This window comes from Dipodomys merriami, unplaced genomic scaffold (genome assembly GCF_024711535.1).
Source record: "Dipodomys merriami isolate MVZ:Mamm:240054 unplaced genomic scaffold, mDipMer1.0.p SCAF_617, whole genome shotgun sequence".
Classification (NCBI taxonomy): domain Eukaryota; kingdom Metazoa; phylum Chordata; class Mammalia; order Rodentia; family Heteromyidae; genus Dipodomys; species Dipodomys merriami.
In genome coordinates, this window is record NW_027206199.1 from 222,066 (window position 1) to 245,706 (window position 23,641).

Here is a 23,641-nt window from a genome sequence, read left to right on the forward strand (position 1 = left end):
AAACCAGCCCTTGAGATGAAGCTTGTCCTGTGTAGTGGACCCACATATGTGCGTACACACACACACACACACACACACACACACACACACACCCCTACATGCACAAGACACACACACACACACACACACACACACACACACACACACACACACACACACACACACACACACACACACACACACACACACACACCCCTACATGCACAAGACAAAATGATCTTGGGACAAGGGTCTGAGTCCCAAAGGACACCCACTCCCATCAGACGTAAAAATTGGGAGGGATCAAACCAAGGCTGTCAGGAAGCCCCATGCTTTACCAGCAGGGCAAGTTTGGGGGTTGTTTGTGGGGTTTTTTTTTCCCTCTTCAAAGGGGAAGTTTAAAAATCTACAACAAATCATGCTGAATACATTAAGAGAGATTAAAAACCCGTAGGCTATCCCCTCCTCACCTGAGCTACCCCCTCCCCCCACACACAAGCTAAACAATGAATAAAGAAACATGCCCAGGTGAGGTCTCCCCACCCAGATACAAGTCCCAGAGTGGGAAGCTATGTACAAGGACAGTCTGGGCAGTCCCAGCTGCCAGGATTGATCTGTGCGAGCTGGGCACGGAGGGGACCAGGGTAAGAACCCACCCAGGGGAAGAACAGGTTTCCAAGGACAAATTTTAAAAACATCAAAGATGGGAGCAGATGGTGTGGGAGATGTTGGGGGTCCTGGGCGGCAGCAGACAGGGCACCAGGGAACTGACATCACTGCTGCTCCAGCCCTGGTGGCGGGAAGTCCAGATGCCGGTTGCTGACCTTCATGTGTCGCCGGCCCTCCAGGTCAGCACTGGCTGAGATGAGGTCCATGTCCTGGCAGACGGCACGGAGCAGGAGCCTCTCAAAGCTACTGTCCAGCATGGCTGTGTATACAGCCTGGGGGACACAGAGAAGGCCGTCAGCAGCCTCCTCCCAGCTCTCCAGTGTCTCCATGGGGAAGCGGATCTCGCTCGGGTGTGTGTGCTGGGTCCCCCCCGCGGCCCGGCCCCTCCTCCTGGGCTCGCGCTGGCCCTCGTCCTGCTCTCCGCTGAGCGGTGGGTTCACGAAGTCAGGCCTCCACATGGGTGGCAAGGATGCCCGGGGCTGCAGGGGGTGCAGGTCCCCGTCCTCCAGACCCGGTGGACCTCCATCTGGTTCCACCGGGTCGAGAGGTGCTGAGCGTTCTCCAAGCGCTTCAGGCTTCTCCGCCGCTTGGCTTTGGGCACAAGGCCTGAATTCCGCACAGCCTGGTTGATGGCTCGTTGCTTGCGCCTGGAGTTTGCTGGACGTCTCTTCACCTGGGAGCTGGTTAGTGGGGACAGGCCCTCCGCGGGCCGCCCCGGCCGGGCCCCCGCCGCCGCCTCCGGGCCGCCCTCGGGTCCTCCAGGGCGATCACCGCCCGGGCAGCCGCGCAGCTGCGCCCGGCTGGGCCTGCCGCGCCCGGCCTATCTCTGAGAATCTTGATTGGCTCAGTGTACTACCTGGCTCAGCCTACCCAGTGGCTGCCTTTGAGGGAGGTGACTTCCATTAGGCCGATCAGCTGTGCCTTTGGCCCAGCCTCTTGGTGCAAAAGTTGCCACTTAGTGTTTCCTTCCTTTCTCCTCCATTTTCCTAAACCCCAGAGGGAAGAAGTGCCAGGAGGAACTGGGCCCCTCCACCTGCGTCTCATCAAGCCGTTCACCTCACTCTCTTCCCCAGGCCTCTCTCCACTGGGAGCACAGAGCTCCCCGTGCCTCTTTCCCTCCATCTTCCTCTTACTATTACCTCCCTTTTGACCCCGGACTCCCGATCTCCAGGCAGGAGGCTCTTTGCCATTTGATGACTGAGTCCATCCACCACCCAAAAGGTAACCAGCTGTGGTCTGTGGTGGAGGGACCCCAACACAGACCGGGGGACTCCTGAGAAGTCCCCCACTCCCTGTGGGGATCCCCCGAGACTCCCAAGAGCCTCTCACACTTTGCTGACCCCTTGACACCTTTTAAGACTTTGGGAGCCGGGCGCCGGGGGCTCACGCCTGTAATCCTAACTAATCAGGAGGCTAAGATCTGAGGATCAAGGTTCAAAGCCAGCCTGGGCAGGAAAGTCTGTGAGACTCTTATCTCCAATTAACTACCAGATAACCGGACGTGGGGCCTGTGGCTCAAGCGGCAGAGCACTAGCCTTTAGCTGAAGAGCTGACAAAAGAAAAAAGAGAAGAACAAAAAGACTCTGGGGATGCCCTCTTCTAATTATTTTATTATTTTGAATTTATTTTATTTTTGTCGGTCGTGGGGCCTGAACTCTGGGCCTGGGCGCTGTCCCTCAGCTCTTCAGCTCAAGGCTAGCTCTCTACCACTTGAGCCACAGTACTACTTCCGGCTTTTTCTGCTTATGTGGTGCTGAGGAATCAAACCCAGGGCCTCATGCATACAAGGTAAGTGCTCTACCACTGAGCCACCTTCCCAGCCCGCCTTCTCCTAATTATTAGGGTCTGTTCATTTGCCTTCCCAAAGCGACAGGACAGGCCACTCCATAGTCCTACCAAATTTTCCAAAATGCACTCTAAATTGTCTGTTCCCAGAGACATCCCATTGTCTTGCCTGTGGTCTAATCTTAAGGCTCTCCGGCTGATTGATTTGCAGTAAAAACAAAAACAAAACAAAAAGAACCTGACATGTTTGTCTACTGCAATCTGGCCTCACTATCATTTAAACAATGGTCACCCTTGGCCTAGATTTGGAAACTTTGGTTTTAAAATTCTTACTGATTTAACCAATTCACCAATAAAACGGCAATAGGTCCCAGGCCCCCTAGACCGCAGCTCCCACCTCCCAGACCCAAGGCTTCTTCGTTAACCTCTGCCTCCTTGCTCAGACCATAGAAACCCAGCTCCTGTCCCACCTCTTTATAGTTTCCAAGCTCCCAGGAAGGCTGCTTTATCTCAACAGTCCTTGCCTGTGGAAGATCGAGCCCAGCCTGTTTCCTTCCTTTCTCCTCCATTTTCCTAAGAATAACAATGTGAGATGTTTGATTTTTCTGTGTGTTTCTGTACATCTTTACATACTCTTCTCTGCTGGGTGCAGGCTGTGGAGATCACATGATTTTAATCTGTGGTGGGGAGATCCCTCAGCAGTTAGCACATACAGTGGGGGGTAGAGGGTGGAGGGGTGGGGGAGGCCCTGGACAGGGCCCAAAGGCCCTGTCATTTGAAGTGATTTTTTTTTTTTTTTTAAGCCTGAAAGAGTGGAGCCACAGACAGCTGCCTCACTCCTTTGCCTTCAGGGTCCCGGCTGGGTCTACTGATGCCTCTGTTGTGTGATCCAGCAGGCAGAAATTGTTGCCTCCAATATCTCAGCCACCTGTACTGGCAGCCTTTGGGGGTTAAGTGACTCAGAAATCCTTAAGCCTTGACTGGTTCCTAGCCTCCAAATCTCATGGTTGTGTCCATCTGAAAGCCTGTTTAGCCACAAGCTGCTTACAATCAGCCCATTAAGCGAATCACTCTGTGGTGTCAGGCCCATTTCCCAGTGGAGGCTAAGGTATCATGGAAATGTGAACAGACTATGGACAAACCAAGCAAAATAGTTGGAATAGTAGAAGTAACTCAGGTTTATTTCATGCCAGATGTTGGTGGACAGAGAGGAGTTCCTTTCCAATGAGAGAGCATTGATGTAAACACAGGGATTTAATAGACAAGTTTAAGTTGGGGAGGGTGTAGATGTGGGGTAGTCAAGTAGGCTGCAGTTGGGACAGGGGTTTACAGGATACAGGAGCAGGGCAGCCATGTAGGCTGTGGCTGGATCAACAATCACAGTTTCTGGGAAATCATGTCAGACTCTGGGTCAAAAGACAACAGCAGGGCTGAGAGCGAGTGGCGCTTGCCTGTAATCCTAGTTCTTCAGGAGGTTGAGATCTGAGAATCATGGTTTGAAGCCAGCCTGGGCAGGAAAGCACTTGAGACTCATCTCCAATTAAACACTAAACAAGCTGAAGCAGAGCTGTGACTCAAGTGGTAGAGCACTAGCCTTAAGCAAAAGTGCTCAGGGACAGTGCCCAGGCCCTGAGTTCAAGCCCCAGGTACATGCGCATGTGTGCTTGCACACACAAACACACATACAGTAGGAATTTACAGCCACCGGAGGTTCCGTTTTACAACCATGATATCTGGAGTTCAGGAGATAACAGTAGCTTTTACTACTATGGCAGTTTCTCATCATTTTCTGTATTGTATTTCTACTAAGCTCCCTGACAAAGAGAGTTTTCTGAAATGGCCCCAGAGAATGACGTTGATGGGTAGGGAGGCCAATCTCTGGCCAGTAATCAGTATAAATTGATCTTTCAGTAAGTAGACCTCTCATTCCTCAGAGACTATGGTCTTTTGTAATTTGGACAAAAGAGTTGATGCTATCTGGGGGTATTTTCATTTTCTCTGCCAATTTAAGAACAAAAAGGCATGGCAGCCTATCCTTGTGGTGCATGCCTGTAATTCTAATTACCTGGGAGGTTGAGATCTGAGGAGCATGGTTTGAAGCCAGCTAGCACAGAAAACTACATGAAACCTCTTTCCTCCAATTAAATGCCAATAACAAGTTGGAAGTGGTGCTGTGGCTCAAGTGGTAAGAGTGCTAGCCTTGAGCAAAAAAGCTTAAGGACAATGCCCCAGGCCCAGAGATCAAGCTCCAGGACTGGCACCAAGAAAAAAAAAGGCAGCAAAATATTTGAAGTAAATAGTGCAAATTTATTTGAAAGTGAAAGGAAAGAAAGAAAAGTTGGGGGAAGCACACTATCTGAGAATGGAGAGGGGAATTTTCTAGGGGAAAACACCAAGGAGTTTTTATCTGGTTGTGCTATTGGGTCCATAGACCCTTCCTCCTGGGGATTGTATCTTGGTTGGACTGGGTAAGCAGTGGTCACTTGTTGCTGGAGAACTTTCTGATTGGATCCCCCCCACCCCACCCCCCAACCAGAGGTATAAATTTCTGATTGGACTTTTCTCACCTTGTAGCAGAAATCGAGAAGGGGGCGGGCTTGTCTGCTGCTTGGCCTTTGTAAAACACTTTCTAATTGGATCTCCTGAGCAAGGGGTCCTTCTGATTGGATCCCTTCCACCTCAAAACAGGAGAGCTTGTTTTTGTTTTTGTTTTTGTTGGTTGTGGGGCTTGAACTCTGGGCCTGGGCGCTATCCTCAGCTCTTCAGTTCAAGGCAAACACTCTACCACTTGAGCCTTAGCCCCACTTCTAGTTTTCTGAGTGGTTTATTGGAGATAAGAGTCTCATGGATGGGCTGGGAAGGTAGCTCAGTGGTAGAGTGCTTGCCTTGTATGCATTAGGCCCTGGGCTCGATTCCTCAGCACCATATAAGCAGAAAAAGCTGGAAGTGGTGCTATGGCTCAAGTGGTAGAGTGCTAGCCTTGAGCTGAAGAGCTGAGGGACAGTGCCCAGGCCCAGAGTTTAGGCCCCACAACCAGCAAAAAAAAAAAAAAAAAAAAGTCTCATGGAGTTTCCTGTCCGGGCTGGCTTTAAACCTTGATTCTCAGATCTCAGCCTCCTGAGTAGCTAGGATTATAGGCATGAGCCACCAGCACCCAGCTTCGCGTTCCACTTTGTATCTTGTTAACACCTGTTCCAGTCTTGGAACCCATGGTCCGAGGCCCACCAGGAACAAGTAAGGTATTTTGTGCTGCTCTGTTGTTCCCACCAGATTGGCCTTTGCCTCAGCTGCCCTTTTTCACCCCTCTCTAGCTAAACAGTCAGTTCACTGTTTCTCTCCTTGTTGCTGGAATAATGTCCCAGTTGGCATTCTTGCTTTTTGCTACATAAGATTTCCCAACCAGTTGGTCTGATTCCATATTGGAGGGAAGTAACTAGTCAGGGACTCTGTCTGCCAATAAGACATTTCAAGCAACAGGGAAATCAATTAGAAATAGCTCCTAAGCAGGGTTTACCTAGAGCCCATTAAGATTAAAAAGCTAAGTCTGACAAATAAGTACTTGTAAAAGTTGTCCCTCAATGGGTCTGACAGCAAATACTCCAGAGGACCAAGTCTGTCCCAAGTCTCCTTGAGCCATGATTGGTTCTTGTTTTCAAGGCCACAAACTATCTCAGTCTCAAACTGATTCAGTTCAGCTCAGGTATTGTTTAGAATCCTTTGTCTTGTAGAATTCCATGAATGAAAAATCACCGGTGAGGGGCTGGGAAGGTGGCTTAGTGGTAGAGCGCTTGCCTTGCATGCCTGAGGCCCTGGGTTTGATTCCTAAGCACCACATAAGCAAAAAGAAAAAAAGCCGGAAGTGGTGCTATGGCTCAAGTGGTAGAGCGCTAGCCTTGAGCTGAAGAGCTGAGGGACAGCGCCCAGGTCCAGAGTTCAGACCCCATGACTGGACCCCCAAAAAAACAAAAACACCAGTGATGAAGTGTGAGAGCAAAATACTGAAGTTTGTATATGTAGAAAGAAAAGCAAAGAAATACTTGCAGAGCAGGGAGAGGTCTTAAGAGTCCATTGTTGCTTGCAATCCTTTCTTTCTGGGTCTTTATGAAATTATGAGCCAGTTGGGAAGTTGGTCATGCATTTCACTGAGGTCACACAGTGCCTACTGGAGAGGGGCTTATTGGCACATTTTCCTTTTTAGCCAGAGGGCAAGTTCTGTGCTGTTCTTTCACATACCACCTGCAGCCTACACAGCCTGCTGGCCCTGTGAGTGCAGCCTGGGTCCATGAAGGTTGGCACAGATAAACGCCACATTCCTAGTAGGACTCAAGAGTTGGAGCAACTTTTGGACCTGCTATCTTCCCTCTGTTGTGTGGACCCAACCTCCCTGCAGCCTCAGGATTGTGACCCACAAGTGACCTGGGCCCTGAGACAGGTTGGTGGTTCAACGAAGGCCAATGGACTAGGGCTGTACAGTGGAGTTCTGGCACAGACTGGTTTTTCTTTTGCCTGGTTGGAGTAGCGCCGGACTCCCCTTCCTCAGATGTGGACACAGTAGAGCTGGACACTTCCACTGATTCGGAGCTCCCGTAATCGCTCTAGCACTTGCTGGTCCAAGCTGGTGGCTCCCAGCCCCTGCCCATTGAGTGCCAGTTTCAGTCCTCCTTCCTGGCATAGAAGCAGCACCTGGCGAGGAGAGTCTGAAGAGGTGACAAGCTTTCACACATATCTCCCTCTGACTGCCTGATGTGCTACTCATGGAGACCCTCCTCCCCGTAGAGGACACAGAGAGAGGTCCCACAGTGGCCTTTGAATCTTCCCAGCCCCAGGCAGGCCTCAGTTTCCTTACCTGCAACTGGGGTTGCTTCCCATTAGAAAGTGGCTGTACATAGGAGCTTTATAATAGGGGAGCTTTATAATAAAGCTGATGCTTGAGCCCCCACTTCATTTAATTATGCTTGGGTTTCATCAACATGGAGGTTTGAGGGCCAATGCCTGGACGATCTCTGCTCCCTTTGGCATCCAGCTTCATACCATCTTCCCCGCTCACCCTTCCCCAGATATGCTCCCTGGTCTTCCAGATCAATATGGGACTCTGCTGTGCACTCTCTCCCAGGATGTGGCCTACCTCGAAGAATCGCTGGGGGTAAAAGAGGAAAGGGGCTGGGATGAGCTTCTTGCGTCCCCAGTAGGAGATCCAGGCCAGCGTCCGGTCTGCGAAGGAAGCCCTCAGGGTCACAGGCACGCGGGCAGCCTCATCTCTCAGGCTCAAGGTGAAACTACAGAAAGCAGGCCAGAGAAGAGGATCAGCCTCCACTGTCCTCCGGCCCGTGCACAGCCCAAGGGAGGTAGAACAGCAGCTGGAGGACTGGCAGTTTCCAAGCGCTAATGACTTAGGTGCTAAGTCCTTAGGAGCACCTAAGTCCTGAGAAGTCAGCACCTAAGTCAGGTGCTCTAGGTAGGTGCTTGGACACATACTAGCTCAGAGAAGTGGAAAGAGCAAGTGTCGCTGGCTGGAGGCTCATGGTGGAGGCCATTATCTAGCTGAAGCCTCAGTTTCTCTTCCTGAAAGGGAAAACTGTGATATTGATAATAGTAGCTAACCCCTCCTTCCCTCCTTCCTTGCCCCATTCTTCCCTCCCTCGCTTCCTCTCTCCCTCCCTTTCTTCCTTCTGTCCTCCTTCCCTCCTCTCCTTTCCTCTCTTCTTTTCTTCCTTCTGTCCTTCCTCCTTCCCTTTCTTTCTCTCCCTCCCTCCCTTTCTCTTTCTTTCTTTCTCTCCCTCTCTTTTCTTTCTTTCTTTTCCTTTTCTTTCTTTCTCTCTTTCTCCTTCCCTCTCTCCCTCCCTCCCTCTCTTTCTTTCACTTTGTAGTCCAGGCTGACTGGCTCCAGCCTCTGGAATGCTATGATTAAGCTAACATTTACTAAGTGATAACTATATTGCCTTAACTATTTTGTACATCATTTAAAGGTTAGAATCAGATTCCAAGGGTTTGACTCTGGCTCTGCTACTTGCTGTGACCCTGGGGGGGAAAAATCACTTAATTTCTCTGTGTTGGTTTCCTCAGCTGTCATTGAGGGGTAATAACAGTACAACATCTCTCTTGTGGGGTTGTTGTTAAATGAATTAGTACAAATAAAGTGATTGGGCAGGACAGTGCTTGGGACATCATAAGCACACAGATGCTACTTGTGTCTAAAAAATAATGCAATATGTATCTTATAAAGCCAGCCCCCCCACCACAAGGAAAAAATAGGAATGAAGGAGTTAATGGGAGTGAAAGATAGGAAGGATCCAGTGCACAATAAGGGTGTTATAGAAATCAGGATCCTTAATCCTCACAGAAAACCTCAGGTGTCATGAAGTTTATCAGCTCATTTAACTAATGAAGGCAGGAAGTTAAATGATTTCTTCTGCTATTCTCAATAGCTTGTCCTAGTGTGTGAGCCAAGATTCATGACTAGACGGAGGGAGGTCTTTCTACTGCCTGGCATCCACCTCTCAAGTAGGGTCCCTAGACTCTGTTCTGTGTCTCAGAAGCTTCTCGATACCTTCTTTGAGGCAGCTGAGGATAAGTGGAGACAGAGGATGCAGATAGTGGGGCCAAGTGGAGGGGAAGCCCACTCTGGTGGGGGGGGGGGGGTTTCAGTGGCTCCTATGGATCCCTTCCGGCACTGGAAAGGAGACAGACCGCAAGACTTTCAGGTAGGAAGGAAGGTTGGAAGGTAAGGCTGTGGGAGAATGGATATGCATGGAGATGGATATGCATAAGAACATACGGGGCTTCTACACTGTGGCTGGGCCTGTCTCCAGCTTCCTGTCCCACCAGGCACCCATCCCAGACAGGGCTTACAGTCTTCCCACCAGCCTGGGAGCTCTGAGCAGTCCCAGTGTCTCCCTCACCTCACTCCGCAGGACTGGCTAAAGACTCCCTCTAGATGCTCTACAGACTCTGTGCAGCTCTTGGAGGTTGTGGCCAGGCGTCCCACTCAGGCTAGAATGGGAGGGAGGGACAGACCCGCACTGCCAATGAGCTCCAGGGAGCCCGCTTTTGTTTTCTCAGTCCAATGTATTGTTTCTGAAAACAGCAGCAGCATTCATGGTGTGCCTCGCCAAGTGCCAGGCATTGTGCTGCGTCTGCAGGCCTGTGGCCCACAGCTGAACTGGCCTATAGGAATACTGTTCAATCTCAACACCAGATTCAAAAGCTGAGTTATTAAAGGATGGTTTTCAACTTCTCTCTTATTTCTTTATTTTTTGGTTGGTTGTGGGGCTTGAACTCTGGGCCTGGGCACTGTCCCTCAGCTCTTCAGCTCAAGGCGAGCGCAATACCACTTGAGCCACAGCACCACTTCCAGTTTTCTGGTGGTTTATTGGAGATAACAGTCTCACGGACTTTCCTGCCCTGGCTTGAACTGAGATCCTCAGATCTCAGCCTCCTGAGTAGCTAGGATTACAGGCGTGAGCCACCAGTACCGGGCTTCAACTTCTCTTTCAAAAATTGCCAACCACTGGTGGCTCCTGCCTGTAATCCTGTAATCAAAGTTCAAAGTCAACCCCAGAGGAATGTCTGAGACTTATCTCCAATGTACCACCAAAGAGCAGAACCTTAAGTACAAAAGCTCAGGGATAACACCCAGGCACAAACAAGAACCAGACGATGGGACATGACCAGACTCAGGGAAATATTCTTTCTTCCCAACTTGGCACCTCAGCATTTCTGTGAGCTGTGTGGTCTCTGAGTTCGTGTGTATTCCCTCGTTGTGAACTATGCCACTGAGCTACAAGGGCAGGGAAGTGTTCTTTTGATCACTGGCATCTCTTCATTTCCCCTTATCAGATTGGGATTACTTTCCTATTTCTTTTTCCAACAGAGAAACAGAAATAGACTTTTAGAGAGACCTCATGACTTTGTAAGCATTAAGCCCACCTTTGCTGCTCAGCTCCACCCAGACCTGAGCTCCTCCCTGCCCAGGAGTTCCTGCCATACAGCTGGCCCCTCCCTCTCTCCGCCCAGACCCACCTGAACTTCCACCTACCTCACTTCCAACCCCCAGACCCTGCTGCTACCTAGATAGTAGAGGGCACCATGCGCTCTCTCTCCGAGGGAGTATGGCTCCTCTAATAAACCTTGTAATAATCTTGTCCTGTGCCTCCCTGCCTCCACATGGTCCCCTGGGATGGATGTGATGGCTCCTTCCACACTTGCTCAGACAGGTGAAGTTTACAAGAAATCAAGAATCTAACCAGTCATGCCTGGTTTTGGAGGATCATGCTATCCAGGTCTGTGCTTCATGCCTGCCCCCAGAATTCACACAAGGGATCAGTCAAAGGGTAGAGAGGTCAGTGACTTAAACATTCAAACAAAACAAAACAAAGTGCCGGGCACCATTGGCTCACGCCTGAAATCCTAGCTACTCAGGAGGCTGAGATCTGAGGACCCAGGTTTGAAGCCAGCCTGGGCAGGAAAAGTCCCTGAGACTCTTATCTCCAATTAATCACAGAAAAAGTCAGAAGTGGTGTTGTAGCTCAAGTGGTAGAATGCTAGCCTTTAGCCAAAGGACAGCTCCCAGGTCCAGAGTTCAAGGCCCAGGACCGGCAAAAAAAACACAAAAACAGGAAGAACATAGTGCTGTTCCCACTCTCTCCTCTCCTGTCTTCTCTGAGATAATTCTGATACCACCCCACTGTGGAGTACTTACTGTGTACCGCCAGGTACTATCCTGAGTACTACCTCCCACCCCCCAACAAGCATTATCATTAATGTTCAGATAAGGAAGCCCAGGCACAAAGAAGAAAAGCAATTACCCTCAGGTTGCCCAGATCAGTACATTTCCTGAGCAGATGACAACCCAGTCAACTTAGCCTAGATAAGGAAAAAAAAAAAAAAGTCCACTAGTTTTCTTTAAAGTAGCAGGAGGGGGGCTGGGAAGGTGGCTCAGTGGTAGAGCGCTTGCCTTGCATGCTTGAGGCCCTGGGTTTGATTCCTCAGCACCACATAAGCAAAAAGAAAAAAGCCAGAAGTGGCGCTGTGGCTCAAGTGGTAGAGCGCTAGCCTTGAGCTGAAGAGCTGAGGGACAGCGCCCAGGCCCAGAGTTCAGGCCCCATGACCGGACCAAAAAAAAAACAAAAACAAAAAACAAAAAACAAAGTAGCAGGAGGCAGTGGGGCAATCTGGTCTAACAGGATTTCATCCACAGGTCTTGGTTTTAGCACCCCCTGGAGGAGACGTCAGGTAGTACCCATTTAGTAATTGTCCAGGTACCAGCCCCTTCACCCTAGGGCTGTTCCCTAAATTAAGCATGGTAGGAAGTCAGTACCCTCTCTGGGCCTCACCCTGTGCCCGCAAAACTCTTTCCTGGGATCTGGGATGTGGGCCTCGTTGGTCTGAGGAGAGATCAGCTACTAATCCCAATCTCAGCCTGACTTTCATAAGCTCTGTGACTTTAGGCAAAGTACTTCTTTCTGTTTTCTCTTCTGTTTTTTTCTTTTTTGGTCAGTCATGGGGCTTGAGGGGTACTGTCCCTCAGCTCTTCAGTTCAAGGCAATCACTCTACCACTTGAGCCACAGCACCATTTCTGGTTTTCTGGTGGTTAATTGGAGATAATTGAACCATGATCCTCAGATCTCAGCCTCCTGAGTAGCTAGGATTACAAGCGTGAGCACTGGCACCTGGCTTTGTTTTCTCTTCTGTAAGAAGTTAGATGGTGTGCTGGGAAATGAAAAGAAGGGAATGTTTCATTGAATAACTTACTCCTTCGGCTCTTGAATGACCAGTCCTCGAACTATGATGACTTGTCCAGGCCAGAGACCTCGAGAAAGAGCACGTGAGCAGGGCAATTCCTGGAGAAAATAGGAGATCACCGAGTAGGGCGGTTACAGGTGTTCAGGATGGGCTCCACCAGCTACCCTTGGGGACCTGGCTAGCACCAGGGCAGGCAAATTTACCTGTTTGCTTGAAGCTAGGAGATTCAGCTCTGCCCTCTTAAGCACCTGCTGCATGCCTGCAGGAAGCTCCCTCTAACCATTCATGCTGAGCTCAGTATGTGAGCACCATGACTGCTCTCTGAATTGTCAGAACTATTCAGTGGCTTACCCTCCCCCAGCCTGTGAGTAGCTACAGGGCCAGGGCTGGCGTGTCCCTCTGTTCTAATACCTGGTCCTGGGTCTGTGCACAGGGTAAATGGAGAGAAGGTAAACTGAGGCTGCTTGGGGCTTGAGCCTGGAGCTGTGCAGCCCACCCACAGCAGCAGTATTCCAAAAAGAAAGGGAAACTGCTGAGCACTGGTGGCTCATGCCTGTAATACAAGCTGCTCAGGAGGCTGAGATCTGAGGATCATGGTTGGAAGCCAGTTCAGACAGGAAAGTGGGTGAGACTCTTATTTCCAGCAAAAGGTTGGAAGTGAAAAACCAGAAAGCAGGTACTTAAAAGGAGTCAGGTGTGGTCAAAGGGAAAATGAATGAAGAGGAGCAGGGGGAAATGCAAACAAGAATTTAATGTATTGCCTACAAAATTAAGAAGAGTGAGGGAAGGGGTAGGCAGAGGAGGAATGCGTGAGTATAGGGAAAGGGGTGACATTGTTCAGGATATACTCTATTCATAAACTGCTTTGTTAAATAGCAAATCCTTTGTCTAACTATTTAAAGATAATTTTTTTTAAGCCAGAAGTGCAGCTGTGGCTCAAGTGGTAGCATGCTAGTCTTGAGCACAAAAGCTCAGGGACAGTGCCCAGGACCAGCAAAAAAGAAAACCATGGGGACAGAGGGAGCCACGAGTGGACCACAGGAACGTCACTTACCAGCCGAGCACTGTACAGCAGAAAGGGCTGTCGGGAAAGAAGGAAGCAGGATGAGGCTATTGGTGTTTGCTTGGGGAAAACTTCCTCATGCCATTCTTACATACTGGGGAAACTTGGGGTGTGAGCTTCTTATAGCAACGAGAGAGTCCTTGGGGCCCCAGTAGGGTCCTCTTAAATGCAGAGACCCAACATCTCTGGATTACATCGTGGGGGGGGGGGCATGTGCCTCATCTCCCCTTCGGTGAGACCAATCTACCCATGTGTACAGGGCTGTTCTGAGAACCACAAACTCCAACAGAAACGCATCTTCTGATGGGACTCACAGATTCTGGGAGCCACCCTCATCTACTTTCCCAAGCTGGTCCCAGACAGGGGCTGGGAGAGGTAAATGCAGGTTCTCTAGGGGCTGATGGGAGCTGGGCAGATCCATGGCCATGTGAGCAGAGAGAGAAGGGTCAGCCGAGCCCGGTGCTGAGAGTGGAGGGGCAGAAGAACCCGCCTGTCCCAATAGTGTGGTTGTCCAATGCTCAACGGCAAGGACCAGCCTTGCTGCCAGGAAACTCACATGTCCGGCTGGATATTCTTTGCTGCCCTCTGCAAATGGCTGTTTGGGAAGAGGAAAAACAAAGACAAGCACTGGCAATATTCAGGATTATTGGAAGCCTTACGAGCCATTTATTTGACCCTGGCCTTCCCTTCCTCCAGCCCACACAGCTTGTCGTGGGTCCTAAATCTGGAATTTTGAAACTATGGATTCCTGGCCTTGTCTCTGACAGGACAAACCACAACCTCCAGGGGCTGACTCAAACGCCCGAACTTGGAAGGATTTTCTTAGCCAGCTTGCTGGAGCTATGTGGCTTTATTTATTTTGTCCATTGTGAGGCTTGAACTCAGGGCCTAGGCACTGAGTACTTTTGCTAATGCTCTACTACTTTGAGCCACAGAGCTACTTCCGCTTTTCTGGGGGTTAATTGGAGATAAAAGTCTTACTGACTCTGGGGCTGGCTTTGAACCGCAATCCTCAGATCTCAGCTTCCTGAGTAGCTAGGATGACAGATGTGAGCCACTGGTGCCCAGCTTGCTACATGGGCTTTAATAAGCCAAGTCCTTCCCTGGCTGGCCATAGCTCCTCCAAGTTGTCCAGCCCCCCTGCAGCCAGGACAGACTCCTGCCTGTGGCTCCTGCACACCTTTCTGCTGTCACCTTGCCTCCCTCCTCCCCCGATTCACTTCTGACACTTCTGTGGCTCTTCCTCTTAGGTGATTACTAGTGTCCAAGGTTTCCTTTGTCTCGTGGTCTGTGGTGGGTGATTGGGCCCCAGGCTTGTGTGGGGATCAGGCGAAGTCAAAGGCCATTAGCACGCAAGCCAACTTACATTGATGTTAAGGAATCCAACCGCTTTCACCAAGATGTCGCCATAGATACCCAGAGTATTTACCCGGCACAGCGGGAGCCGGTAGCGGAAGTGGAGAAAGTGCTTTCCATTTACGCTCACCTGGAGAGGCAGAGGGCTTGGCTTGATGGAGTCTAGTGTTCACTGGATCCATTAGCTCATGCCAGGCATCAGTGAACATGACTCCCTGGCTTTGTACCTATTTCGCTTCATACCAAACATATGATGAGCTTAAGTAACTAACCTAAGGTAGCTGGGCGACCTCACCCCCACCCCCGCCCTCCTGGCTCACTGTAATCCTAGCTACTCAGGAGGCTGAGATCTGAGGATCACGGTTCAAAGCCAGCCCGGGCAGGAAAGTCTGTGAGACTTTTTTTTTTTTTTTGGGTACGGTTGTGGGGCCTGAACTCTGGGCCTGGGTGCTGTCCCTCAGCTTTTCAGCTCAAGGCTAGCACTCTACCACTTGAGCCACAGTGCCACTACCGGCTTTTTTCTTTTTGCTTATGTGGTGCTGAGGAATCAAACCCAGGGCCTCAGGCATGCAAGGCAAGTGCTCTACCACTGAGCCACCTTCCCAGCCCTGTGAGACTCTTATCTCCAATAAACCACTAGAAAACTGGAAGTGGTGCTGTGGCTCAAGTGGTAGAGTGCTCACCTTGAGCTGAAGAGTGTAGGGACAGCGCCCAGGCCCAGAGTTCAAGCCCCATGACTGACAAAAAAAATAAAAAAAAATAAAATAAAAAATACATTTAAAAAAATAACCTAAGGTAGCAAATGTTGTTCTAGGGCTTGAACTCAGAGCCTGGGCACTCTCCTTGAGCATTTTTGCTTATGGCTATCCCTCTACCACTTGAGCCACAGCACCTCTTCTGGCATTTTTGGTGGTTAATTGAGATAAGAATCTCATCTGGCTTTGAACCAGGATCCTCAGATCTCAGCCTCCTAGTGGCTGGGATTATAGGCATGAGTCACCCAGCTCCATGTCCTCCTTTTATCTATGACAAAGCATTGCTTTTACTTAGCAGACATGAAGCATTCCCATCATCCCACCTACAGATGAGGAAACCGAGGCCCGAGAGGCTGAGGGCTCACTCAGACCCCCGGCCGGCCCCTCACCAGCTGCCTGGTCCTCTGGAGCTGTCAGAAGGTCCCATCATGTCTGATACGTTCGTATCAGAAGTCAGAGTGTTGAGGTCAAGTTCTCTTTCTCTGACCCCTGTAGCCTCAGCTGGCAGATAATCATGAGAGCACCTGCCTTGGAGGGTGTAGTAAGAACTAAATGAGCTGATGCATGCAAAGGGTTTAAAACAGTGACTGGCAGGTACCCTGAGCGCTTGTTACCACTAAGACATTAGATCTCTCTCTAGAGTCAAGCACTATAGAGTTCTCTTTGTGTGTGCCCACACACACACATACCAGTCCTGGGTCTTGAACTCAGGGCCCGGGCACTGTCCCTGAGCTTTTGTGCTCAAGGTTAATACTCTACCACTTTAGCCATAGCTCCACATCTGGCTTTTTGCTGGTTAATTGGAAAAAGTCTCATGAACTTTCTTTCAGGCTGGCTTTGAACTGTGATCCTCAGATCTCAGTCTCCTGAGTAGCTAGGATTACAGATGTGAGCCACCAGCGCCCAGCCAGAGAGCTCTTTTGCTGCCAGCCTGGAACAAGGTATGGCAGGTCCTTGGTTCTCTCCCTACAAAGCTGAATGGTCCAAGGGAAGGGAGAGAAGAGGGGTTCAAGTTCTTGATTAGTCAACAATGATGGTGTCTACTCACCTTCATCTCCTCGTTCTCAAAGAGAAAGAGGATGACGAAGCTGGCCCCTCTCTGCAGGTCCAGGCCAGGCCAGCGGACCTCTGCCTGCCACTGTCCACTGTGCAGGCTGTTGCAGATGACATGGGGCGTGGTGGTGTGGAAGCGAGGGTTGAAGTGGATGGCAATGTCTGGCCGGGGACTCAGGCTGCAGCCACACTGAAAGTCCACCTGAAACCTAGGGTCAGTGAGTGGCATCTGGCTGTGCCACTCTGCTCATAACCCACAGAGATCCCCAAGGCAAAGATCAGCCCTCAGCCCAAACCCTCTCACTTTGAGTTCCAGCACTGCCCACCTGCACCCCCCTTCCCCGCACTCCCTTCCCCGCATCCCCCTTCCCCGCGACCCCCCCTTACCTGCGGGCGTGCAGAGGGACCACACCCTGAAGCATGACCATCTTGCCTGCATACAGACCGCCAAAGATTGTGGTGACATAAGGAATTACCTGAACAAAAAGGAATGAAACCTCCACATGCAGGCCGGAGAGAGAACCCACGGCCTAGCTGTTTGGGATGTGGAAAGGGAAGAACAAGAAACTCAATGTCCTCACCCCAAATAGAAAAAGAAAAAGAAAATGCAAACTAGGATTTCATTAGAAATTTTTTTTTTTAATAAACCATGTAAAAAAATCAGTTTTCCCTGGGATAGTCTCTCCAGCCTATTACCTTTCTTTTTTTTTTTTCTTTCTTTTTTTCACTTATGTGGTGCTGAGGAATCAAACCCAGGGCCTCTGGCATGCAAGGCAAGCACTCTACCACTGAGCCACCTTCCCAGCCCCTCCAGCCTATTACCTTTCTTTGGGATGTACACATATCAAAGCCCTGAGGACGCATGGTTCATCCCCACTGCCTGCTTAGAGCGCCAGCCAATTGGCTCTCCCGAGTCCTAGGCACAATGGGCTGTGTGAGCCAGTGAGGCGGGCACGGCCTGGATGCGACACTGGTCCCCTACAGGCTTGGTGTGGAGGCTTCCTGAGGCCTGTTTAAGAATCAGGATCTGGGAACTGAGAGCTGGCCTTGACTGGGACTCTTGGAGAAATACCTAGCACTGATCAGCTACCCACCTGGCCCACCTTTCTTCTCTTTCCTGAACCTCAGTAGAGAAGGGCTGGCTGGCTGTTTTCCCTGTGAGATCACCTGCCTCTCAAAGCTAGAACTCACTACCCAGGAAGGAGGCTGAGATCTGAGGATCGTCCTTTAAAGCCAGCCTGAGCAGGAAAGTCCATGAGAGTCTTATCACCAATCAACTATCAAAAAGCCAGAAGTGGAGTTGTGGCTCAAGTAAGTGGTAGGGTACCAACCTTGAGCAAAAAGCTAAGCAAGAGTACTGGCCCTGAGTTCAAGCCTGAGTACCGGCAAAAAGCACAACATAAAAATGTTAAAAAGCCCAGTGCTGGTGGCTCATGCTTATAATCCTAGCTACTCAAGAGGCTGAGATCGGAGGATCACATGGTTCAAAGCCAGTCTAAGCAGGAACGTCCATGAGACTCTTAGCTCCGATGAACCACCAGAAAATTGGAAGTGGCTCTGTGGCTCAAGTGGTAGAGCACTCGCCTTGAGCTGAAGAGCTGAGAGACAGTTGCCCAGGCCTAGAGTTCAAAATCCATGACTGATTTTTTAAAAATTGAAAAAAAAAAAAGGGTTGAGCTTTGCTTTTCCCCTTTGGTAGGCTCAGCACCTGTCAGTTGACACAGCATGGGCTTGGTGGAGATGTTTGCAGAAGGAATGTAAGTAGAACAGCACATACACTTTGGACAGGATCACAAGCTTGCCAAGCTGCAGTGGCAATCAGAAGCCCAAGATCACCTGGAAAGAACGGAGATCTCAGCATCGCCTTCCAGGAGAGCTTCCAGCAGGGATCTTGATTCCTGAACCTTCTTAGGGATCTTGATTCCTGAACCTTCTCTCCCCACTAGACCGATCCACCTTTCCTGGCCTAAGGGCATTTCAGGAGGAACCTTAAAGGTTCCAGGCTAGGGTTTCCATATGTCAGTGCAGCTCCTGGCTTTCCCTTCCCACACCCCTGCTCCTTGCGGAGTATGTGATTGACTGGGCTCATGCAGCCTCTGGGAGCAGAGGGCCAAGTAAGGGAAAGGGATCTTCAGTGCTCACTAGTTGCGGAACTAGTGCTGGGAGTTTAGTACTCTGTAAAGCCTCTGTACCTTCAGAATATCTCCCAGGTACTAGAACAGGAGGAGGGAGAGTGGACCCCCTCCCCCATCCCTGATCAGAAGGCTCCCCCAAGCCTCCCTCCCAGGCTAGAGATGAAACTGCTTTTCTTAATAATCAGTGTTCCCCCTCAATGACCCCCCTTACCCCAAACCCCATTTTTCCAGCCACCCAAAGTAGTAGGAGCACAGCACTGGATTTCTTTCTAAGGCTAAATAAAATTCAAGGACCCAGCCAGGCACTGGTGGCTCACGCCTGTCATCCTAACTACTCAGGAGGCTGAGATCTGAGGATCAGGGTTCAAAGCCAGCCTGGGCAGGTCAGTCCCTGAGTCTCTTATCTCCAATAAACCACCAGAAACCTGGAAGAGGCGCAGTGGTTCAAGTGGTAGAGCACTATCCTTGAGCTGAGGAGCGCAAGGACAGCACCCAGGCCCAGAGTTCAAGCCCCATGACTGACAAAAGAAAAAATGAAATAACATCCAAGGATCCAGGCACACCTAAGTGGGGATTTGCGGATCAGCCACTTTGCTAAACTCAAAAAGAATCATCTAGAGCCCCAGGCAAGCCCTAGGAATGCAGGGTCCAAGACTCAAGTGGTCTCTGTCCCAGGAAGTTGTGGGCCGGAGGGGGGGGTGCCCTGAGACAGTTCAGGGTCCCAGCGCAGGGTCAGCGGCTCACCGGGTGGAAGACGGGCGGCTGCAGGATGAAGCTGTCAGGAATTGGGTCCAGGGCTTCTCCAGGTGCCATGAGGGGTGGGGCAGCTGCGCCTCGGGCTGCGGATCTCAATTCCAGGAGCTCTGCGTGCACTGGACTCGCCCTTTCCCAGCCAGCCTCCTCCGCCCCGCGCAGCTCTGCCAGCTGTTAGCCTGACCTGTGCCCTGAAGGCTCCTAATGCTGTTTGCGGGAGACCTGGGAGGGGAGCTGCCACCTCAGGCCCACACAAGGAAGGCCCCAGCTGCGGGGGTGCAAGCAGCTCCGGGGAGACTGGCGCTCTTTCCAGAAACTCTGTGTTCAGGGGCGTGTCACTGGCCCTGGCCATCCAACTGGCTCCTCTGGGACTGAAGCACATGGCCAAAGCAGGAGGAAGCCAGGGGCCGGCTCCTCAGAAGGCCAGGGGGATTTGTGTTTCCAGAGGCTTCCCTGACCCCCCCCCTCCCCCCATCAGAGCAGGGGGTGGTGTAGGTCAGAGCTGGAGAAATACTACCACACCTCCAGCTTCTGGGATCCTCCTACTCACATTAATCTGTCTCATTTCCCTGTCACCTTCCCCTTTCCCTCCTCCTCCTCTTCCTTCTTGTCTTGTGTTCCCGGAAGCTCCATTTCAGCATTAGTTGGAAATGTCAGGGCCCAGCTGGCATCACAAGAAACTGGAATGAGCAGAAAGGGGGTTGGAGGGTCCCCTGAGGCTCAGAAGAGGCAAGCCATGGGCCGTGGGATCACTGGGCTTCAGAGGAAAGAGACCCGGATGCTGGCATGCTCAGCCTCTGCTTGAATGAACTTTGTACTCTTGGACAAGCCGCTTCCCTCCTTTGGCCTCCTTGGTGTAGCTCCACGTGGAGAGGGTAACCATAACAACGTCTTTCAGGAGGTCTGTGGCTGAGAGTGGGGTAAGATCAGAGTCTTGGGAGAGTCCTTGCAGTTCTGGTTCCAGCTCCAGTGAGGCTTTGTCTTTGAAAGTTGTACAACTTCTCAACTCTGGCCTGGGTTTGGGAGGTCTCTGGATCTGACCATGCTGTTGGACTTGGCAGGGAGCAGGCTGGGCACACGGTCAATGCAGGCGAGAGTGTATGAAGGTCCTGGAATGAGGAATCAGGAATGCCAACGAGAAAGCTTAACAAAACAAATACCAAGGAAGCGGAAATGTGATTTGTCAGGAGAGGTTCAGGGACAGGAGGGGGGCAGATGAATGGAAAGAGGCAGGAGGTAATCTCTAGAGTTCAGGTTCATTTTCACTGCCAATTAAAGGACAAAAGAAGGATGGAAAGTAAACAAAGCAAGCTTATTTGAGAGTGAAAGGAAAGAAGCGCTTAAGGGAGCAGATCTCTGAGAATGGATTTCCTGGTGAAGGGAAAACTCCCTCCCCATCTTTGTCTGGTTCTGTTAGATATTAGTCCTCTCCTCCTTGGATTCTTGTGGGGAAAGTGTCTTCGGATGCCTTCCGTCTGGGACCCCAAGCACAGAAGTTCTTGTCTTATTGGACTCTTCCTACCTTGGAACAGAAGGGCAGAGGTGAGGGTTTGCCTTCTACTTGGCCTTTCCTAGCTTTTGCTTGGGTCATCTGAGCAAGGAAGTGTGAAGGATTCTAGAGCTGATCTGTGAGACCTGGAAAGGGTTACGAGCTTGGAAAGCCATCTCTAACAGCATGAGCACTGAGCCCTAGAAGGCTCAGTCCAGGCAAGATAGAGGTATAAGTTACTACCCCGAGTGTGTTTAACTGAGGGCTGTTTGGACACTAAAAGCTTAAGACCTTGGAGCTAAGGTGGATGTCTGTGTTACAGTTGCAATGTTTATTGCTTCTTTCTGCTCCCCAATGACTCCCTAAAAATAAGAGAGTCAATTATCGCTTTGTACACAAGCTATACCTTATCTAAATGGTTGTAACCACTAGATAGATGCCCTAGTACCTACCTGTAACTTCCCGCCCCACCGTTCCTATCATTTTTCATTTCTTTGGCTTGTACCCTGTGTCACGCTGTTCCACGGTCACAGTGGATTGAATCTCCTCCCATCTTGGAATCCAAGGGCGGAAGTGGGAAAGTCTTTCCTTCCTGTGTGTCTGGGCAGTAGGCACATAGGTACAGGTTTTAGAACCCACTGTTCAGAGCCTGATGGGAATAAAACAGGTGATCTGTACTATTCCATTGCAGCTGGCCATATTGGCCTTTGCCTCGGGTGCCCTTTTCTATCCCTACAACATAACCAGGGTCAGACAGGTGTTCCTCAGGTGAGTGAATACAGACATTCAATTCCATGTATGTATTTGGAAATGGGAACACATAATTTGAGAGTATAGGTGGGTTTGGGATAGATAAGGGAGAAGAGACACTCTAACAGAGTGTGGAAGTTTTCAGAGAAAGGCCTAGCTGTTTGGCTCTCAGGGGTATTTATATGGTAAAGGCAGGGAGGGGTCTTGCCATATGTGGAGAAAACAGAGAAGCCATCTTTTTGAAGGATCGAATCTTCGAGTCTTTATTAAGGGCTGGTGGACTCCTCCTGTCTCAAAGACCAGCAGCCAGCAAATACATGTAACACTGGTGGGAAACTAACCCATGAAGGACAGAGAGGAAAGAAAGAACAACAAAAAAATACAAACAAACCAATTCAGCTCCAATGGAGAGCTGAAGTGGTGAGCAGAGAAGATAGGAGACGGACATAAACGCAAAGACATGTGGCTTGTCCTGACCTAATAGGGTCAAGTCAGGGGGCAGGGTCAAAGGAAACTCAAGTCCCAGGCATTGGACTGACAGCTTTAGTAACCTATCATACAAGTCTCCACCCCTGCCTTCAGGGATTTGGGCTTGCCCATCACCTGGGAAGTGGGGCCTCAACTTTCCCCAATATGGAGACAAGATAACAGATCCTACCATCCACTCTGTGGTCAAGATGGCAGCCCAGACTTGATCTCCTACTTCAGTCTGACTTAAAGATAGGAAAAGATACTTTGGGGCTGGGAAGGTGGCTCAGTGGTAGAGCGCTTGCCTTGCATGCCTGAGGCCCTGGGTTCGATTCCTCAGCACCACATAAGCAAAAAGAAAAAAGCTGGAAGTGGCGCTGTGGCTCAAGTGGTAGAGTGCTAGCCTTGAGCTGAAGAGCTGAGGGACAGCGCCCAGACCCAGAGTTCAGGCCCCACAACCAGACCCAAAAAAACAAAAACAAAAACAAACAAACAAACAAACAAAAAAAGAAAAGATACTTTGCATTGTTACACTTACTAAGTTCCTGGTCTTGTTTACCATTCTAGCTGTTTACATTTTGGGTCAACCCTAAGGTTACTTTGGGGGAACATTTCTCTCAGGAAGGGATACATGGTGCCAAACAAATGTTAATTCTTGGGGTGAGAAACACATCTCTGAGGAAGAAATGCGTCCTGTTGTCTCTCTTTGAAGCAAAGATAGTGCTTCTGTTTCTAAATACCTTCTTTCTGAGTTGCTTTCACTAGGCCTCATTTTCAAGTGTACCTCTTTTTCCTTATTTTTTGGTGCCAGTCCTAGAGAGCTTAAACTCAGGGCCAGGGCTATGTCCCTGAGCTTTTGTGCTCAAGGATAGTGCTCTACCACTTCAGCCACAGTTCTACTTCTGGCTTTTTGGTGGTTAATTGGAGATAGGAGTCTCACCAGCTTTCCTGCCCTGGCTGGCTTTGAATCAACGATTCTCAGACAGCTGCCTGAGTAACTAGGATTACAGGCATGAGCCACCAGCACCTGGCTGCACTTCTTTTAAATGTTTTATGGGTTTTGTTTTGTATTCTACTAACTAATTATTGCTGGTAAAGTAAATGCCTTGCATTTATTTGTTTGGAGTGACATTGTCCAAAAAGAAATGCACTCATTATCTGACTTATATAACTGTAACTCTTCTGTACATCACCTTTATAATAACAACAACAAAATAAAAATTACAAAAAAAAAAGGAAGGGCTGGGAAGGTGGCTCAGTAGTAGACTGCTTGCCTTGCATGCATGAGGTCCTGGGTTCGATTCCTCAGCATCACATAAACAGAAAAAGCCAGAAGTGGCACTGTGGCTCAAGCGGTAGAGCGCTTGCCTTGAGCTGAAGAGCTGAGGGACAGCGCCCAGGCCCAGAGTTCAGGTCACGACCGGCAAAAAAAAAAAAAAAGAAAAGAAAATATGAATTGAGTCTCTACCTATGGAAGAAGGGCTCTCTGTGGATGAGGACCAGGAATCTACCTTTACACATGCTCTCCAGACATGCTGATGAATGAGAATGTGTGAGAAACTCTGACTTAGTTCATAACTGGTTGCTGAGCCACGGTTGTTGAGATTCTGCTGGGTAGATGGAGCTGGGTGGTATAAGGTGCTT

The 23,641-nt window shown here is 50.0% G+C and overlaps 2 protein-coding genes across 6 annotated transcripts; both read right to left on the reverse strand.

Moving 5' to 3' along the window:
* Nucleotides 1-246: 246 nt before the first annotated feature.
* Nucleotides 247-1,551, reverse strand: LOC138814863 (R3H domain-containing protein 4-like). Its single transcript, XM_070003955.1, has 2 exons — nucleotides 1,519-1,551; nucleotides 247-1,328 (listed from the first exon to the last, which is right to left on the reverse strand). Exons 1-2 carry the CDS (start codon nucleotides 1,549-1,551, stop codon nucleotides 753-755), a joined length of 609 nt encoding a protein of 202 aa, XP_069860056.1. The 3' UTR covers nucleotides 247-752.
* Nucleotides 1,552-4,719: 3,168 nt separating this feature from the next.
* Nucleotides 4,720-19,587, reverse strand: LOC138814851 (galectin-12-like). Of its 5 annotated transcripts, XM_070003932.1 has the most exons (10): nucleotides 19,282-19,364; nucleotides 18,111-18,238; nucleotides 16,790-16,878; nucleotides 16,398-16,611; nucleotides 14,605-14,724; nucleotides 13,795-13,833; nucleotides 13,230-13,256; nucleotides 12,185-12,273; nucleotides 7,559-7,709; nucleotides 4,720-7,116 (listed from the first exon to the last, which is right to left on the reverse strand). In XM_070003932.1, the coding sequence occupies exons 3-10, from the start codon at nucleotides 16,828-16,830 to the stop codon at nucleotides 6,970-6,972; spliced, it is 828 nt and encodes a 275-aa protein (XP_069860033.1). In that variant the 5' UTR covers nucleotides 16,831-16,878; nucleotides 18,111-18,238; nucleotides 19,282-19,364; the 3' UTR covers nucleotides 4,720-6,969. The 5 variants fall into 5 exon arrangements, with proteins under 5 accessions (XP_069860033.1, XP_069860034.1, XP_069860031.1 ...); XM_070003933.1 differs by lacking the exon at nucleotides 18,111-18,238 and having other exon boundaries at nucleotides 19,282-19,587; XM_070003930.1 differs by lacking the exons at nucleotides 18,111-18,238; nucleotides 19,282-19,364 and adding an exon at nucleotides 18,239-18,352 and having other exon boundaries at nucleotides 16,398-16,604.
* Nucleotides 19,588-23,641: the final 4,054 nt, after the last annotated feature.

Excerpts from the sequence above, each read along its gene's own strand:
- LOC138814863 (XM_070003955.1), bottom strand. The coding sequence starts at position 1,551 with ATGGAAGTCACCTCCCTCAAAGGCAGCCACTGG. Across the intron at positions 1,329-1,518 it reads CCCTCAAAGGCAGCCACTGG|CTCCCAGGTGAAGAGACGTC; the intron begins GTAGGCTGAGCC and ends CCCACTAACCAG.
- LOC138814851 (XM_070003933.1), bottom strand. The coding sequence starts at position 19,350 with ATGGCACCTGGAGAAGCCCTGGACCCAATTCCTGACAGCTTCATCCTG. Across the intron at positions 16,612-16,789 it reads GTCCCTCTGCACGCCCGCAG|GTTTCAGGTGGACTTTCAGT; the intron begins GTAAGGGGGGGT and ends CACTGACCCTAG. Across the intron at positions 7,710-12,184 it reads GTCATTCAAGAGCCGAAGGA|TTTCACCTTGAGCCTGAGAG; the intron begins GTAAGTTATTCA and ends TGCTTTCTGTAG.